At 55.4% G+C, this 17,699-nt stretch overlaps 1 protein-coding gene across 11 annotated transcripts in view; it reads right to left on the reverse strand.

Annotated features, from left to right (window-relative positions):
* Positions 1-9,177: 9,177 nt before the first annotated feature.
* ARAP1 (ArfGAP with RhoGAP domain, ankyrin repeat and PH domain 1) overlaps positions 9,178-17,699 on the reverse strand; it is a 36,060-nt gene continuing 27,538 nt past the window's right edge. For 5 of the 11 annotated variants that reach the window (XM_033051170.2, XM_033051171.2, XM_033051168.2 and 2 more), the window contains 15 exons: positions 17,322-17,534; positions 16,322-16,427; positions 15,960-16,107; positions 15,673-15,756; positions 15,446-15,514; positions 15,169-15,286; positions 14,199-14,312; positions 13,700-13,842; positions 13,201-13,233; positions 12,253-12,335; positions 11,767-11,817; positions 11,324-11,383; positions 11,074-11,141; positions 10,010-10,047; positions 9,178-9,827 (listed from right to left, as the gene is read on the reverse strand). In XM_033051170.2, coding sequence (XP_032907061.1) covers positions 9,318-9,827; positions 10,010-10,047; positions 11,074-11,141; positions 11,324-11,383; positions 11,767-11,817; positions 12,253-12,335; positions 13,201-13,233; positions 13,700-13,842; positions 14,199-14,312; positions 15,169-15,286; positions 15,446-15,514; positions 15,673-15,756; positions 15,960-16,107; positions 16,322-16,427; positions 17,322-17,534 — 1,838 coding nt within the window. In that variant the 3' untranslated portion in view covers positions 9,178-9,317. Of the gene's footprint in view, positions 9,828-10,009; positions 11,142-11,319; positions 11,384-11,766; positions 11,818-12,252; positions 12,336-13,200; positions 13,234-13,699; positions 13,843-14,198; positions 14,313-15,168; positions 15,287-15,445; positions 15,515-15,672; positions 15,757-15,959; positions 16,108-16,321; positions 16,428-17,321; positions 17,535-17,699 lie in introns of all 11 variants that reach the window. The other 6 variants (XM_033051175.2, XM_033051173.2, XR_004416987.2 and 3 more) reach the window with 6 other exon arrangements.

A 17,699-nucleotide genomic window follows, 5' to 3' on the forward strand; every position in this document is an offset into this window, starting at 1 on the left:
ATTTTAAGGACTATCACTTTAACCTGATCCCTATTCCCACCCAGAGTCTCAGGTTGAATGACTTGGGTTTTCATCATCTGCCTTGCCATCAAGGACCATCATGTCTGCATATTACCATGGAATCATGGAATTTGTGTGGGAAAAACCCTCTGATACCATCAAATCCAACCATTCCTCCACCACTGCCAAGCCCTCTGCTACACTATGGACCCAAGTGCCACATCCACATGTATCCTCACCATCCCACCTGCTCCAAACCCCCTGGGACTCCTTCCATGTGGTCAGTGCCATGCCTTGCTCTCTCCATTCTTATTCCCCTCTCCAAATGTCATTCCTGATATTTAAGAGACGTGTTTTTCTCAGCTCCACACCTCTCTGTACTATTTTCTCCTCAAGAGAAAACTCTGCCCCATATCCAAGAAGCATCTTAGAGTCCTTCTGCAAGTGTGTGAAGCCCCAGGAGTGTCACAGTGGCTGAGAATCTGAAAAAGCCTGATGGAATGCTTTTACTGCTCCTGGAGTGTTTTGGTGTGTTTCATTAAAAATACTCAGTTTGAGTTGGGTGGGGCTTTTTTTTTTCCAAATAAATGCCTGCTAATTCTTGCTTGGAAGCACACAAGGCATTTCTAGGGGGGCACTGCTGCATGGATACTGCTGGGTGGGCATCGCTGGATGGGCATTGTTGGATGGGCATCTCTGGGCAGACATCTCTGGGTAGCCCCCTCCACCCTGTGGGCAGTAGAAGGAATGTGCCTGCTGGAAGGTGTGCTGCCTGCTGTCCCCTCCCTGCCTTGCTAGGTTGCTATAGAGCATGAACTTTCCTGGTCCAATCTCCTGCTGCAAAGCTGGTCAAGCCAGAGCTTCACTGATCCATCTCACAGGAGCAGTGGCAGTGATGGCCAGTGAGATCTGCCAAGAAATTTCCCTCAGGTGCACCTCAGCCTGACTTCCTGGCTGGAGGGAGAGGGTCCTGGGAGACATGACAACAGTCAGAAGTCCTAACACAATGTCTCCTAAAATTCTTGTTTCTCTTTGCTGGAGCTGGTATCCTGCAGCGGGCACCAGCATGGGCTGCATGTCTTTATTCACTGCTGGGAAAGGGAAGTGATGCCCATGTTCCGTAGGCAGTGTTCCATCTCCGTGGTTTCATACCAATATTTGTGGCATGAATATGAAACGAGCCTTGCTTTGCTTTCTGCTGATACTCCTCAGCAACAGGATTGAATTCTGTGAGCTCTGAATAGCCAGGCTTTGTCCTCGAGCACACATTGTGCAGGATACCAATTCCAGCGCTAATGGAGATGTATTTGCTGATACAAAGCAATTTGCTCCTTGAATACCTTCCCTACAAATGGGCTCTACATCATACTCAGAGCTGTGAGCTGTCTTGCTGTGCATGAAGGAGATACTTTCCATTCTCTGAAGGCACCCAGTCCAGCTTCATGGGATGGTCCCAGCCACGGTACACTTTCCTAACTTTGAATCATGGAATCACAGAATTATTAAGGTTGGAAAAGCCCTCAAAGACCACCAGTTCCCCACCACTGCCAAGCCCCCACTAAAATACATCCACAAGTGCCACATCTACATATCTGTTTAATCCCTCCTGGTCCTGCCATGTACATAGACATATCCATGAGAAAGCTGAATTTCAACAAGTTTTGGGGATTTTATTCCCCTTTCTGATTTTTCCACCATTTTCCCTCACAAACCTGAGGAGTTTTTCAAGAAGGGAAGAAAACAGCAAAACAGAGAAAAGCTTTTCCATTCCCATTGACATTTATCCTGGGAACAGATAAAGAACAGAAAAAAACACACAGAGGAACCTGAAGCCTTGTTTTTATTGCAATGTCAGTACAAGATGTTCTCAACGAAAAAACAAAAAAAAAAGGGGAAATAAATTCACATTGAACCAGAAAATTATTCCCTGTGTCCACAGGTCCAACAGCTCACCCATGATGGGGGCAGAACAGGGAGAAACACCCCATGTGTATTTAAGGGAGTTATTTGGGGTCTGTTAGGGTGCAACGTATACACTACATCCCACACCCCCAGTGGGGCAATGCTGTCACCAGTGCCAACCCATCCCATGCTGGTTTGGTGCTGCTGGTTTGGAAGGTGCTGGAAGTGGGATGGAGCTTCTGAACATCACAGGAAGGGGCTTGGGTAATCTGAAGACGCAAGGGCTTTCCTTGGCTTTAGAAACGGGATTTAGAGAGGGAAGGGGAAAGAAGAGGAAAAGAAAGGATGATGAAGAGGAAAAAAGGGAAAGGGTAAGAAATAAGAGAAAAGGGGCAAGGGAGAAGGGGAAAAAAGAGCAAAGAAGGGAAGAGAAGGTGAAGGGGAGAGAGGAAAAGCAATAGGGAAGAGGAAAGAGGAAGAGAAAAAAAGGAGGAAAAGGAAGAGGAAGGGAAAAGGAGAGGGGAAAGGAAGGAAAAAGAGGAAGACATCTGAGTCAGCCATATTCTCCAAGGTTGTTTCACACCATCATAAGCTGGTCTCAGCAGCCCCCCCAGCCTACAGCCCCCCCACCCGCAGCTCCCTCAGCCTGCAGGCTCCCGGGATTGACAGGGCTGGTGCCAGCTCCTGCAGCCCCATCCAGCACTTGCCACTGAGCCTGCCCTGCAGCCTCTGCCAGTGTCCCCTGCCTGGTCACATCTGTCAGCTGGGTGCAGGAGGGGACAGGGACCCGCCGGCTCCATCGCACTCCGGACATCACACGGGTGACCTTCCCCAGTGCTGAGCCAGGAGAATGAGGTGCTGATGGACACTAGGGGGCATGGAGGGACACTCTGCCCCCACTTTCCAACCTCACTTTTCATTGCCACTCAGATTTTTCTGTCCTCCCATAACATGATGTGTCCCTGAGCCCAAAGTATGGGAAAATATCCCTATGGTGCCATTCTCCAGGTAACAGCTTCTGTACCTGGGCTGTACTGGGGGGACACTCAGCACACAGGCAGTGGGAAACAGGATTGAAGCAGGGCTGCAGGATCAGACCCTGATACTGGGAACTGTCAGGAGTCATAAGGATGCTCCCAGGGCTCTACCAGGTACCAAAGCCCACGGACCATCCCTGTAGTCCTCCCCCATACCAAGGACCCAGAGCTGATCCTCTCCACTGAGTCTTCATTCCAAAGATGCTCAAGGGTTTTGAGATCCTTTTTGCCACACCTGAGCCCTTCCCAGCTCTCACATTGCTGCCTGTGGAAGAGGGCATGCATCCAGTCCCGGGGTGGCACTGGGGTGCCAACTAAGCCCAGAAGTCCCAAATCCCCTCTTCCCCCTTCCCATCATCCAGAGGCAGGGGTTCACCCCTACTTTGGAGATGATAGGAGGAGTGGAGGGGTTTTCCTCCCCAACACCCCCATGCCCCCAGGGTGGGTGGCAGATGAGGTGAGGGACAGGGACAGGGCAGGAACCAGGCAGCCTTGGTGACAAAGGAAGAGCAGAATGGAGCACCGTGTTCCTGGGAAGAGGTGTCTCAGTGTTCTGCCTTCCAACAGTTCTGGGGCAGATGAGAAGTTTCCCTGCACCTTCAGTAGGGGTCAGGGTCAATCAGTGTCCCCTCATCATGGCCCATGGGTGCACCCAGAAGAAGGAATGGAGAGAGGGTGCCTTTGAGATGGTCCTTCGGGGTCATGGAAGGGATCCATGCGAGTGCTGACCTGGGAACTCTCTAGCTCCTGCATATTATCCCTCCAAACCCAGCAGCAGCATCCCCAAGGGGACAGCACAAGGCTTCAAAATACTCTTCCCAAAGGTTTCCCAACCACCTGCCTCAAACCACGGCTGGTGAGTGGGAAGTGGAGGGCTCAGCTCCTCCAGGGTGGTGATAGCATGTCTTCTGGATGACAGCCCAGCTCCCCACCATGTTCCAGGGCTTCTTGGGGTGGGAAGAAGCAGCAATGAGGTTTCCAGGGGTAAAGAGGGAACTCAGTGCTCCTCTGGGCAGCAGAAGCGTCTTGAGTCATCCCTCCCTCCCAGATGGGGGCTCAGCTCTGCTCCCGACCTGCACAGGGGTCTCTACAAGGACACCTCCTTCCCACCGTGCCTCCAATGCCAGCATCTAGTCCCTCGGACATCCCCCAGGTGGGTACCAATCCCCAGGATCTGTCCTTCAAGGGGAGCAGCTCTCGGCGGGGCTGAGGAGGGTGGTGCTGGCTCCACACCGGCAGCATCGGGCACGGCCAGTGCAGCACAAAGGTTCGTGGCCGGGGGAGCCGCGGGGACACGCGGCGAGGCACATGGGGCTGGCATGCTGCCGCCCCGGCTGCTGGCTGCCAGGTAGCCATGGAAACCTCCCAGCGGGATGCTGCACCGATAAATAGCCAATTTGAAGTGATTCTTCTCAAAGAGCTTTTTTTCCCTCCTGTATTTTTTATATATGAAGTCTCAGGGATTTGTTAGGTTTACCTTTGCTTGTTTTGTTGTTTCCTTTCTTTTATTATTTTTTTCATTATTTTGTCATTTGTTTCCTTATTTTGTGTTATTTTTTCTTTATAATTTTCCTTTGATTCAAGGCCTGGCCTCCATGAACACTCAAGACAGAGGCCAAAGGTCATTGCTATTTCAGTGGCAGCCCGTAGGGAAGTGGGGTGACATTGTTCAGGGGGTTCAGGGCCACATGTCCATGGAGCTGCTGCTGCATGGGTACGTATTTAGGTGGGATAAATACATGTGTGTGCACCTGAGCATGTATGAGTGTGTTTGGATGCATGGTGTGTATGGAATTGGAGGTCCAGGCATGCCATGGAAGCATATGGGGTGCTCATACATACATCTGGGATTCACAGCCCAACATGGGCTCCTCAGGAATCTCCCAGCAGGTGGAAAAAGGGCAAACAGAGATTTTGGACTTCTGGTGAAGCAGAGACAGATGTCATCCATGAGTGGATGGGGAGAGCTCTGCAGCTCTATCCATGTCTGGTGCATCTGGGTGCAGGGCTGCATAGGGGATGGGTGCCCAGCCTGCAGGACAGGTGGCACATCCATGTCACTACTTGGAGCATTGTGGTCATTAAGCCATGGGGCTCCAAAAGATTGATTCCATAGGGATTTCACTGCCTTAACCTGCAGAACCTGCTGGGGTCTTGTCTGTAACTCAGGGAGCAGCTCTGAGCCTCCACTTGGGAAAGAATGCTCCAGGGATGCTCCAGAGATGCTTCAGATCCCTTCTGTGATCCTTCTACAGCCCATGGGGACACCGAGTTCCCCCACTATCCCTGAAAATCTCATCCCTGTTTCTCCCCACCCCTGGAAGTCTTGGAGGACAGAGGGGAGCCGGGCTGTCACCCAGGGGACATGCAGCAGCCAGGATTGCTGACAACTCAGCAATTATCTATATCTGCCTGTCCCACATTGCACACATCTCCCTGGGGATTCTAGCCCCAGGGATCCTAGCTGGGCTCTGTGCCCAGCCCTGGACAGGGACGCATCAGGGATGTCTCTGGGCTGACAACCCAGAAGCATTGCTGCTCCGATGTTAACAAAGAGATTGAAAGCTCTGTTATTTTTAAATAAATGCAAATTAACGTCTACTAAATGGAGAAAGAAAACCCAGCTCCTCATCAGAGCCAGTGCTGTGACAGTGATGGATAAACAGCCATCAGCCAGAGCATCCTTGTTCAAGTGCCGGACCCTCATGCTCTGAGATGGAATGACACCATTGGAGTCTGCTGGGAAGAGGATTGGCAGTTGGCTGTGCCCACTGGTCCCTGTGCCCACTGGGAACATCCCCCTGACAGGGAAAATCCCAGTCTGGCTCTCACCTCTGCCACCTGCTTCAGTTCTGTCTCCTTGACCAGCTCTGACCATGCAAAGCAATTCCTAAATACCTTCTCCATTCTCCCAAGGCACCAAGCTCCCAACATCTATCACCTGCAATGGGGCATGGAGTCCCTGGCACTGCCAGCATCCCATTGGAGTTGGGAGAGGCAGATCCCCCATCCCATGAGACCCTCCTAGGTCCAACCCACCTCAGCAGCCTTTTCTCCCCCCCATACCTGCCCAACATTTATCTAGCTATTTAAACTTTCTTCATTTTTCTTGCTAAGCCTACTGGTGAGTGGGTGGCTGCCAAGGAGGAAGTTGGGAGTGGACAAAGCAGGGGGAGGGGGAGAGAGCACTGTGAAGGATAAAATGCTTCAAGCAGCTGTGCCTTTCCTCTGCCCCTTCACTTTCTGCTTTTAAAACCCTCCCATTGGCTTGTCTCTCACTTCCAGAGCCCCTTTCCATCACTAAGCCAGGCTGAAAGTGGAATGGAGCGTGGGGAGGAGGGCTCCTGTGTCAGTTTGGGGAGCGGTAGATTTCCACAAATCCTTCACTATCCTGATCCCATTTTCTGGATGGGTAAACTGATAGCTGAAGGATGTGGTGAACCCCTTGGGAGCATCCTGAGTATGTTGGCAGCCACATGCTCTGATAAAAAAAAGCATAAGTGGAGAAAAGGCAGGAGGCAAAGAAAAGGGAAAAATAATGGGGGAAAAGGCTGGAAAAAGCCAGTGACAGTTTAATGGGCCTGTTGATGAAATAATGACTGGTTTAAAGTCTGCTGGAGTGTGGCTGCTCTATAATAACCCAGGACCTGATAATCTGCTGAGTTCATTACTGAGCGGGGAGGGGGAATGCAGGGGTAGAAGCCACTCAGTAGGACGCAGAGGGGTGGGCTGAGCTGCTGTGGGGGCAGGATGCAGGGGAGAAGCCCTGGAGCCCATCCAGACTGGTGCCATGGGGTGATTGTGGCATCGTGCTGGACTGTCCAGCTATTGCTGGCTCCTCCTCAGGGTACACAAGGTGAGGACAGTGAAAGCAGGGTGTCCCCACCACAAGACACAATACCCAGGGATGGCAGCACTCAGGGCAGGCAGCACCTCAGGAATGGCAGCATCGTCCTTGGTGGCACCATGACCCTGACTCCAGCCTGGCATTCAGCTAATCTAAGTGTCTGGCACACAAGGACACTGATGCTCCCACCACCACCAGACCATGGTCAAGGCCAGGGACAGTGCCAAGGGCTCCAGCACTCCAGGAAGAGGCTGTGGGTCTCAGCCAGGCCCCAGCTGAGTCCCAGCCTGTGGAGAAGCCAGAAGACACCCTCACATGCACAACCCCCACCGATGTCAGTTTATTAAGTTGTTTGTAAATGTCTCTGCAATTAATCACTTGCCGATGCGGGGTGTCACATGGCGCTCGCCTCCGCAGCACTATGAATAGTGAGAGCTGGAGAGGGGCCTGATCCATCCTGCTCTGGAGTGACAGGCTCCTGGATGGATCCAGCTCTCCATTGGGCAGTGCTGTACCAGCTCAGTGCAGCAGTGGTGCTGCAGAGTGTCCTGGCCCCTGCTGTCTTCACTGGGCTCGAGGACATCAGGACAATGGGTCCCCCATATCATAACTGCATCCTGGCTACTTTCAGAGGGGCTGTCAGGAGCTCACTGCCCATCTCTTTCCCCAGAAAAACAGTATGAAGGTGAGGGGAACCCCAAACCTCATGCTTATGGGTACAGGATCCAGGAGTTCCCAGCACCACCACTGCATCCCTCCTGCTCACTCCCAGATTCCCTCAAGTGGGTCACCAGCAGTTCTCTTCCCCAAAGAATATGGTTAGAGATGAAGTAAACCCCAAATCTCACATTCATGGGATCTGAAGGGGCCCCAGTATCCCCCTGCTGCACCCACACTCTGCCCCTCCTCTGTCGAGGGGTGCAGGAGGACAGACCCAGCCCTGGCTGCAAGCTGGGCTGGTTGGGAGCTGCAAAGAGTTTGTTCGGCTCCTGGAGCAGGGCAAGATGAAGAGGTTGGATGTCCTTGTGGTAAAAGAGTGGGAAGGAGGACAAGAGGGACAGTTGCATGGCCAGAGAGACAGGTAGGCTGCTGAAGGAGGGGGTGGATTGAGGGAATGGTGGTGGGGCAGGGAGAGATAGAGGTGGGGAAGGAAGGAGGGAGAAAGGGAGGAATGGGAGGGATGGATGGGTATCTAACAAAGCTGAGCACTAACAGTATTTCTTGGCACATCCCTGGGGTTTGGTGCCAGGCATCTGTTCCTGACCCACAGAGTCCTGGGCACTAGAAACCCCATGGGGCAGCCTGGCACAGCAGAAGGGGAGAGATGTCATGACACCTGGTGGTGAAAGCTCTCCCCTTCTTCCCAACCCCTGGATTCTCACCCTGAAACAACACTGAGGGGCCTGAGCCACACATTGGTGTAGTTGAGGCTTGTGGGGTGCTGTTTTCAGGGGGAGGTGGCAACACAGGTGCCTCCCCTCTGTCTCCCTCTTGGTGGCTCCTCGCCCCTCCCAGTGCTGCAGGTGACACTGCCAGCACCGTTGCCACCATCCTGCACCCTGGCAGCGCCTGCAGGTGATTGACAGCCCTCTGCTCCCACGCATGACTCACCAACAGCCCCTGTGGCGGCTCAGCACAAGGAGGGGGTGGTGGGACACCCCCACCCAGGGCTGCCACAGACAACTCAGCAGGGAGTGATGCTCCCAGCCCTGCAGTTACACCCTGCATCCCTCCATCCCTGGGGACAAGCGTCCCTGCCTCCCATCACCCCTGCACCCCACATCTGTGGGGATTAGTATCCCCACATCTCTGCAAAACAGGGAAAGCAGAGCTCCAGCTACCTTCTGCCACTCAGGCTGAGCTCCAAGGATGTTCCCCACCACGATGGCTGTGAGATGAAACTCAAAGGGTTTCCATGGCAAGTCCAAGGTCACAAGCGCTGGCAGGCAGCAGCAGCACACAGCATCAGCCATGGGCCGAAGGGAAGAGCTCCTATGGCTGCCACAATTCAAAGAGACAGCTTCCAACCTCTGGCTTTGAAATGCTCATTATGACTCACACTGCAGGGGCCCAGGCCTTGAAACACACCTGCACACGTGTTTCTTGGTAGCTCCCACCCAGTGATGGAGACCTACAGTGGCAGTCCAGCACAGACACCAACTCTGGCACTGGCACACTGCACTGGCAAGGCTCAGCAATCCCAGCAGAGGATTGCTGGACTGTGGTGCCACTCCTCTGTCCCCAAAAGGGCAGCTCACTGCCTTCTTCACGGCATCCATTCTCTGGCAACAACCCAGCAGGTGCATCCAGGACCATCCCTCTGCACTTCCAGGTTGCCATCTCCCGGTGCCCCCTGCCCTGTGTGGCTGGCAGAGACCTGAACACTCTCACTTCGTTTCTTAAGACCTTTAATATCGTCAGGAGGCGGCAGTGGGACGCAGGAGCTGCTCCTGCTGTCTCCATCCTGACAGATGGGGGACAGAGACCAGGGGCACCCCCTTCCCAGTGCTGGGTGAATACTGAGGCTCTTGTCACCCTGCCCTACCCGGCATAGAGGGGACTCTTCCCCAGGAGTGATGGGAGTATGATGATGCCAGTGCCTGCGGCCAGGCATGCATCCCATGGGAAGGGCTAGTCCTGCATCCCACAGGAAGGGCAGCTCCCACCAGCCTTATCATTTTGGAGGAGAAAGATTTAAAAATAGGGGATGATAAAGGAAACGTAAAAGCCCTTGACAGCAGCTCCCAGCCAGGCTCTGCTTTTCCTCCTGGAGCTGGGAAAAGAAGTGGTGGCCAAAGATGGCTGGGGCACAGAACTGGGGGGCTGACATCCTGTGGGCTGTCTGGCAATGGCTCCCAAGCCCAGCTCTGCTGAGGCAGGGGGGGTGGCCTCGCTGCCATCTCCCCTCCTGGCTGCCTGTGGTCCCCACAGTGGAAGGTGAGAGGGCCCAGTGGAGGCTCTGGAGGCAACAGGACCCCTGGCAGATGCCAGGGTGCGGGGCTTGTGCGGTACCCCGAGGGCTGCCCCACTTGGAGATGAACCTGCGGCACAAGGGGAGAGCAAAGTGTCAGTGAAGTGGACAGAGCAAGCACTTCCCACCTCTTTCTACCTTAGGGGACATATGCCATGTCCCCAAGGCAGGATGGCAATAGGACAGGCAGAGCCATTGGGTCCCACTGTCACCAGATCAGGACAGAGGGTGCAGGCAGGGGGGGAAACTCACTGGCATGTCAGTTTTCCAGCTCAGACGTTCCGCAGAAGCTGGGGACAAAGAGCAGACAGATCACTTTTCATCCTCAGCCTCCTCCTCCTCTGTGTCTGGGCATCACTGGCAGCATAGCACCCAGGGGGACACAGGGAAAACCCCCAGCAAGAGAAACCATGGTCGCCCCAGGGTCACTGCGGTCCCAGCACCCCTTCCCATGCTGGCCCTGTGGCAGGGGACACTCACCCACTGTCCCCTGGGAGCCCTGGTGTGCTGGTAGCCTGTACCAGACCACACCACTACAAGCACACTGTGAAGCATAGCCCACAGCAAAGCCCCTGGAGGCTTCTCCACTGCCCTCAGTTATAAACCTGAGTCTGTGCAGGGGTTCCAAGACAGCAAATATGCTACTGTCTGCCCTTGGAGCATCCCTGAGCACCCACTGGGTGATGCCCAACTGATGCTGGTGGGGGATTCCCCTGGCACAGCCCTGTTTCCTGGTTTATAACAGCAACGAGGGCCCAAGTGATTGTCTTGGAGGTGGTGGGACCATCTCTGTCCCACCACCAGCCTCGTGGCTGGGCAAAAGTCCAGCACCAGCACCCGCATGGTTGAGGGACACTTGATGGGTGACAGTCCCCAGGCAGGACAGCTGTTGCAGACAGACAAGACAGCAGGATGGGGAGCTGATCTGTGACCAAGACAGAAAACTCACCCCTGTTAGAGAAAAATCAGGAGCATGGCAGCATCCCCTCTTTTTGCATCACATGGTTTGGGACCCCTCTGAATCCAGGAGATCCCACCAGCCCCCAAAGGATCAGCTAGCCCCCCCAGATCCATCACTGGAGATGATGCAGTACACAACTAATGGGAGCAGGAATGAGAGCCCAGGATACCCCCCACCCAGGTTTGGAGACCAGGACCCCCCCATCATGTGATGCAGGAGGGATGCAGCCCCGCATGGAGGGTCACCCAGTGTCCCTGGATCACTCACAGTTAGAGGGTCAGTAGCAAAAGCAGCCACACTGTTCCTCATCTCGCTCTCATTGCCCCGCAGCGGGATGAGGGAGATGTTACCCAACCTGGCATCCTGCTGCGGCCGTGCCACCCGCATCTTGGGACGCTCCGAGGGCCACAGGGCACCCCCATTCTGCAGACAGAGGGGACAGTGATGGAGACCAGAGACTCATCCACCCCAGGACCTCTCTTTTGCCCTGGGGTGCTGGTGTTTAGGGATGCTTGGATACCCCAAAGGGTTTCTGCTGGCCAAGCATCCCTCTGGGACTGTCCCACTTTTACAGGGAGTGATCATCCTGCCCACTCTCTACCTGCACCTGGAGGAAGGTGGCAAACCACTCCCGCAGATCGGCCTGGGTGTCACAGCACAGGTACCTGTGGAAACAGTGTCAGCAGCCAGAGGAGGTGGTGGAGGCAAGCAGGGTATCCCTTCTGCCCACTCCAGGGACACCTGGCTGCTCCAGAGATCTCAGCTGCTGCTCTGCATGAGACCCCAGGGGACTGGGGGAGAGCTGCAGGCCCCAGGGGGAACCTGTATGGGGCCATGAGTGCTCAGCCAGGCAGTGCCCACACATATAATGGCCCTGCCAATGCCAGGAGGGTGCAACTGGATGATCTTCAAGGTCACTTCCCATCCAAATCATTTAATGATTTTTATGATACCCCACCTCCCCCTGCCATGGCAAAGACTCCAAAGAGCTGCCACACATCCCTCTGTCCCAGGGATAAGTTTAGTATCCCATGCTGCCTTCCCTCACCATTGCTGCTTCTCGTGCTTCTCGTTTTCGTAGAATACTGTAAAGCCCCAGCTGGAAGAGAGCAGTGAGAACATTAATCCATGAGAACAGTCTACACTGCCCTCCTGTGCTGGCCAAGCACCCCACAAACCCCTCTCATCCCTGCAAATCCCCATCCCTGCAAAACCCCCACTGTCCCTGCAACTGCCCCCTCCAGCCCCACAAACCCTCCCCCAGTTCTACAGGTCCCCCCAGCCCCACAAACATCCCCGGGGACAGCACCAGGAACAGGGCTCGGGACAAAGACAGGGCAGGGACAGCGCGGAATACTGGACAGGGCTAGGGACAGTGCCTGGGACAGCCCAGTCCCTGCTGTTGGACCCTGCTGCAGCAGCGTCCTACAGGGCTGCTCTGACACCTGGTGGCAGGAGGCCTGGCCAGCAGGGGACGGGTCCAGCAGCCTTGTCCCCATCCTTTGGCCCGACAGGCAACCCCTTTGCTGCTCACCACGTCGGGGGTCGAAGCTTCTTTTTAACACCCAGGTAGACCTTCAGGTTTCGGACAGGCCATTCCTTCTCTGGCTTGTGACTCTGGGGGAACAGGGAACCGGCACTGAGTTGGTGGCTGCTAACCTGTCCCACCCACCACAGTCCCCACTGTTGTTGGGATAGAGTCCACCCCTCAGCAGGAAGGATGTGGTGATGTGAGAAGAGGGTGAAGCCCAGCATGGAGCAGAGCATGTGTCTGTCACCCACGGCAGGAGCCACAGGTAGCAGGAAAGGGACACAGGTGGCCTGTCCCCCCCTAGACAGTGCCAGTTGCCTTCAGAGCTGGGACCAGCACTGGCACATGGTGACAGGTTCTCGAGACACTAGACATCACATTGTGACAGGTTCTCGAGACACTAGACATTCCCCATGGGATCCCACCTCATACCCCTCCTCAGCATCATGGCCACAGCCATGGCAGTGGTGGACCTGGATCCACTCTGCCCAGAGCACTTTCCTAAACATCCCACCGCCATCATGGCACAGCATGAGGACCCTTCCAATGCTGGCTGTGCCTTGCCATGACCCAGAAGCAGGTGCCACACTGGGAAACCCAGGCACCCTTCATCCGTGTTCACATGCAAGCAGCGTTGACTTACAAGAGCCCGATCCAATGCCCGCGGGATGGGGAAGCAACTCAGCCCATCCCCATCCTCTCTGGTCCCTCCCCCAGACCCAGCTCTGGCTGCCTGGAGTGAAGGACAGCAGGACCTTCAAGCCAGAAAGGCCATATGGGGAGAGATGGTAGCACAGAGGACACTACAGTGATTGGCACACGTGTGCTGCGGGATTGGATTTGGGACTGACCCTGGATTGGATCTGAGGTCAACCCTGGGCAGACTTGTAAGGGCAGAGGGCATGGGAGCCCCTGCACCCCAGCCAAGCCCCCGTTCCCCTCCCTACTCACGCTCTCCAAGGGGGGGCTCCGCTGCCTCAGGCTCTGTTCAACAGAGGACAGGGGTTAAAGCAGAGCTGGGGGACCCCTCCCTGCAGCCCCTCTGTGCCCACAGGCAGGGCATAGGGATGGAGTGGTAATGTGCTTGTGTGCAGGGTCAGATCAGGGTGACCAGGAAATGGGGACAAGGAGTGGCTGTCCCTGCACAGCCATTATGCCAGCATGTTCCCCCCTCAGCCCTGGCACTGACCAGGATCTCTGGGATCTGCTCCAGGTCTGGGTGACAGCACTTCTGGGGCCAGCTCTGGCACTGCCCACACTGCCCATGGCTGCCTGCACTGCCTGTGCCATGGCAACCCCATTGCTGCCTGCACTGCCTGAGCCAATGCCAGCCCACACGGGTCTCCTGTCCTCAGGGAATCCCTACAAAGTCTGTGTGTGGCAGGGCAAGGCAGGGCAGGGCCAGGGAAGGGCCAGGGAAGGGAAAGGAGAAGGGGAAGGCATGGCTCACCCGCACTTCTTTGTAGAGGCGCAGCCAGGAGTGGTTGAGGATGAAGTAGCGATCATGGAAGCCAGTGCTCAGCCCAAGTCCCAGCAGGTTCCTTTCCTCCCGGAATTTCATCATGCCATGCTTGCAGTCACCCACTCTGCTGGCTGGAGGCACATGCCTGAGTGGCTCAGGCCCCCCAAGGAGGGCACAGCCAGACGCTCACCCCCCAAAAACGCAGCCCTCCAGCTGCTGCAGAACCCTGAGACTGCCCCCCAACTCCTGCCTGCCCCCCTGGCCAGGCAGGCCAGGCAGGAGCAGATTCCCTACTGCTCTGGGCACAGCATTTGGCCATGACACCACATCATGGGGCTCCAAGTCACATGCTAACTGAGCTGGTGCCTTGCATGGATCCTATACCATCCTCTTTTGAAATCCCAACCCCTTCTCCATCCCCTCCACTCTGCGTCCCCATCTGCATCCAATCCCCATCCCATCCCAGACCATGGCCCCTGCCTCTCACCAAGGTAGATGAGCATGTTCTCCATGGACATCTGCTTCTTCACCACCAGGTAACTGTCTGTCCCCAGGCAGTGCAGGATGGGCAGAACTTTCTCCGAGTAGTGCAAGGGCCGCTCTGTCAGTCAGGGGACAGGCAGGTCTCAGGAAGTGTACCCAGGGCCAGCTCCCATCCAGAGAGTATCACACTTGTGTCCTGATGGTCTGGCATGGTCTTGCCACTAAAATATGTCCCCAAGTGCCCCATCTACAGGTCTTTTCAATTTCTCCAGGGATAGTGACTCACCACTGCCCTGGGCAGCCTGTGCCAGGGCTGGACAACTCTTTGGTTGAAGGAATTTTCTCAAACATCCAGCCTAAACCTCCCCTGGCATAACTTGAGGCTATTTCCTCTTGTCCTGTCACTTGTTACTGAGAAAAGACGACCCCGGCCCATTGGCAGCAAGAGCTCAAGGCACCAGCAGGCAGGACCAGGGTCTCATCCTGCTTCTGTTGATCTCTCCCTTGCTTCTGCAATGTAGGGCTGGTTACTTTGGTGGCTGCAGAACCTGGACACCTGCCCATATCAAGCTTCAAAGGCACTTGAACTCCTAAGGATACAGACAGAAGTGCTGGCCCAAACTCCAGCCCATCTGTAGTACTCGGCCATGTGCAAGTTGGATGACATAAGCCACTGTCCTCCTCTGAGCACCTGGAGCCCATCCCAGATTGCTCCATGGTGCATTCACAAGGGGAGATTCTTTCATACCGATCCTTATATCTATTCCCATCTCCATCTGCATCTCTATCCCATATCCATCCTTGCTCCATCTGCATCACCATGTCCATCATCTTTTCCATCCTCATCCCCACTTCATCCTCATCTCTAACTTCATCCCCATCTGCATCCCCATCTCCACCTCTGACATCATCCCCACTTTCATCTCCATCTCTCTCCCCCTCATCACCACCCTCATTCATGCCCCTGCACCAACCTGCCTCTTCCCTCTCATTCACTTCAAAGCAGCTCCAGTAGTCTTTCTCCTTCATGACAATTTTCCGCCGGTCCAGGATCTCAAAGGTGAGCTCCTCAGCTGTCATTGTGGCTGGGATCTGAGAGGGAGGGGACAAGTCTCCAACAGTCAGTGCTCAGGGCCCTTCCATCCTCACACCACAGAGGTGCCAGCTCAGCATGAGTGCTCATGCTTGGACACACAACGAGGGGACCCCTGTCCTCTCTTCACCCTCTGCACCCTCTGCCCAGTTGCTCACCTTGACATGCTGCTCTGTCTCTGTCTTTTTCTCCTCCAGGTAGACAGTGCAGATGAAGTCCCCAGCTTGCTGGAGGGAAACAGTAAAGTGCTTCAACCTGCAGCTTCCCATGTGTGGGTGAAATCCTCCCCACCAGTGTGGACATCCCTTGCCCAGGGCATGTCCAGAAGATGCTACAGTAAACATTGGGGGCCCCAAGAGAAGATGTCCCCATGTTCAGGACCCACCTGTGTTCCACTGGATGATGCCTCCCGCATCTTCATGATGGCTGTGATTTCATCCTGCTGCTTCTTCATCTCTTGGTCATTGACCTGCCAGAGAAGAGAAGCCATCAGGGCAGACCAGACCATCCCGGCTCCAGGCTTCAGGTTTCCAAGGTTTGAGAAGACATGGCCCTCTCTCCCCTTGTCTCCAAAGCAAGATGTCTACAGACAAAGCAGACTTGACTTCCTCCTCCTTCCACCTCTCCATTCCCTATGAATGTCCACACACCGGGACCCAGGGTTGAACCTACGTTAAAGATCTCCACATAGTGACTGATGAGGTCCTCCACCACACGTCCTGCCTTGTAGTCCTTCCCATCCGTCTGGAAGAGTGTGGGCCCAAAGACAATGGCCAGGTTGTGTGTGTTCATCTGGTTCTCCCCAGAGAAGCACTGGACCCTGTGGGGAACTCTGTCAATATTCCTGCCCCAGAACCACCCCCGGACCCCTCCCTTCAACCCCCATGCAGGACATGATGCTTGGCATCAGGCCCAGTTTGACCCAAACTCCTCCCCTTTCCTTGCAGGGACATGGGGATGAGGGCTCTCCCACACCCCAGAGCCCCCAAGGACCCGCAGTGGAGAGGCTGACGCCCAGGGGGTCCATGCCATACCGGAAGAGGTGATTGATGAGCGCCTTCAGCGTGGCCCGGTTCACTGGAGGGAGGGCAGCCAGCAGCTGCCGGTACTTGCCAATCTTTGCCTCCTCATCCTCCAGCGCTGCCAGAGGGAGAGAATGAACGTGGAGGAGCACAAAGCAGAGCTTTAGGCTCAGGGCCACACCATCCCCTCTACAGACTCCACTTCCCCTCTCCCGTCCCAACATGGGGATGGAGCATCCCAAATCCATTAGGCCAGAGACTATCCCAGGTCTGCAGAGCCAGAGCATGCCAGAGCTGAAGCATCCCAGAATCATGAGACCAGAGTATCCCAGCTCCATGGGGTAGGAGCACCCTAGCTGAATGGGGAAGGAGCATCTCAGCACCACAGGACCAGAACCTGCCAGTTCCAAGGTGCCAGAGCATCCTAGGACTGGAGAATCCCAGGTCCATGGGGTGACAGCACACCTGCTTTATGGGGCTGAATCATCTCCGACCTGTGAGGCCAAGGTACCCTAGCTCCATGGGGCCACAGCATCCCAGCTCTGCAGCACTAGATCACCCCAGATTCATGGGAACAGAGTATCTCAGCATAATGGGACTGCAGCATCCCAGCATCATGGGGCCAGGACATCCCAGCTCCACAGAGCTGAAGCACCACAAGGCTGGAGCATCCCAGCTCTGTGAAGCCAGAGCATTCCAGCTCTATGGGGCCATAGCTTGTGTCTGTTTTTCTGCTGGGTGCATCTATCCCCAGTGTTCACTGAGCAGATCCAGAAGGGAAGGGGGATCTGGCTGTTTTCCCTGGCTCAGCCCCACCCTTGCCAGAGCATAAGTCTGTACAAGGGCAGCATGAACACACTCCACTCCCCACCCACCACTTGAGATCCCAGCCCAGGGGAACATGTGGAGCCCAGACATGTTTCTCCAACCCATGAAGGGGACAAAGAGACTGCACAGAACTGAGTAGCCCACGCCTCTCCTCCTGCCACCCCCAAGCAGCCCCAGGGCTCACCCGTTGCCCACAGCCAGTCCGGGGCCCACCGCCGAGTGAAGAGCCCATCCCCAAGGTCACGGAAGAAGCGTTTGAGGGTGTTGGCCACATCGTCCACCTGGTGCTCGCCCTCTTTCAGGCAGACACGGCGCGCATCCCGCTGCAGCACCTCCAGGAGGCTGGTGGTCTTGGAGTTCTGCCCGCTCTTGCGGTAGATTCCCTCAGACGTCAGCCCTGTGATGGAGCCAGTGGGAATGAGACCCCCTCTGCAGGAGACAGACCCCATTCCTGGCCCACCAGCTCCCCATCAAACACTGCCAGGCACCACAGAGTGTCCCATCCCACAGGTGCTCCTGTGACTGGAGCCAAAGCCCTGTTAGAGATGGAGCCCTCCCACAC

This window comes from Catharus ustulatus, chromosome 2 (genome assembly GCF_009819885.2).
Source record: "Catharus ustulatus isolate bCatUst1 chromosome 2, bCatUst1.pri.v2, whole genome shotgun sequence".
Classification (NCBI taxonomy): Eukaryota; Metazoa; Chordata; class Aves; order Passeriformes; family Turdidae; genus Catharus; species Catharus ustulatus.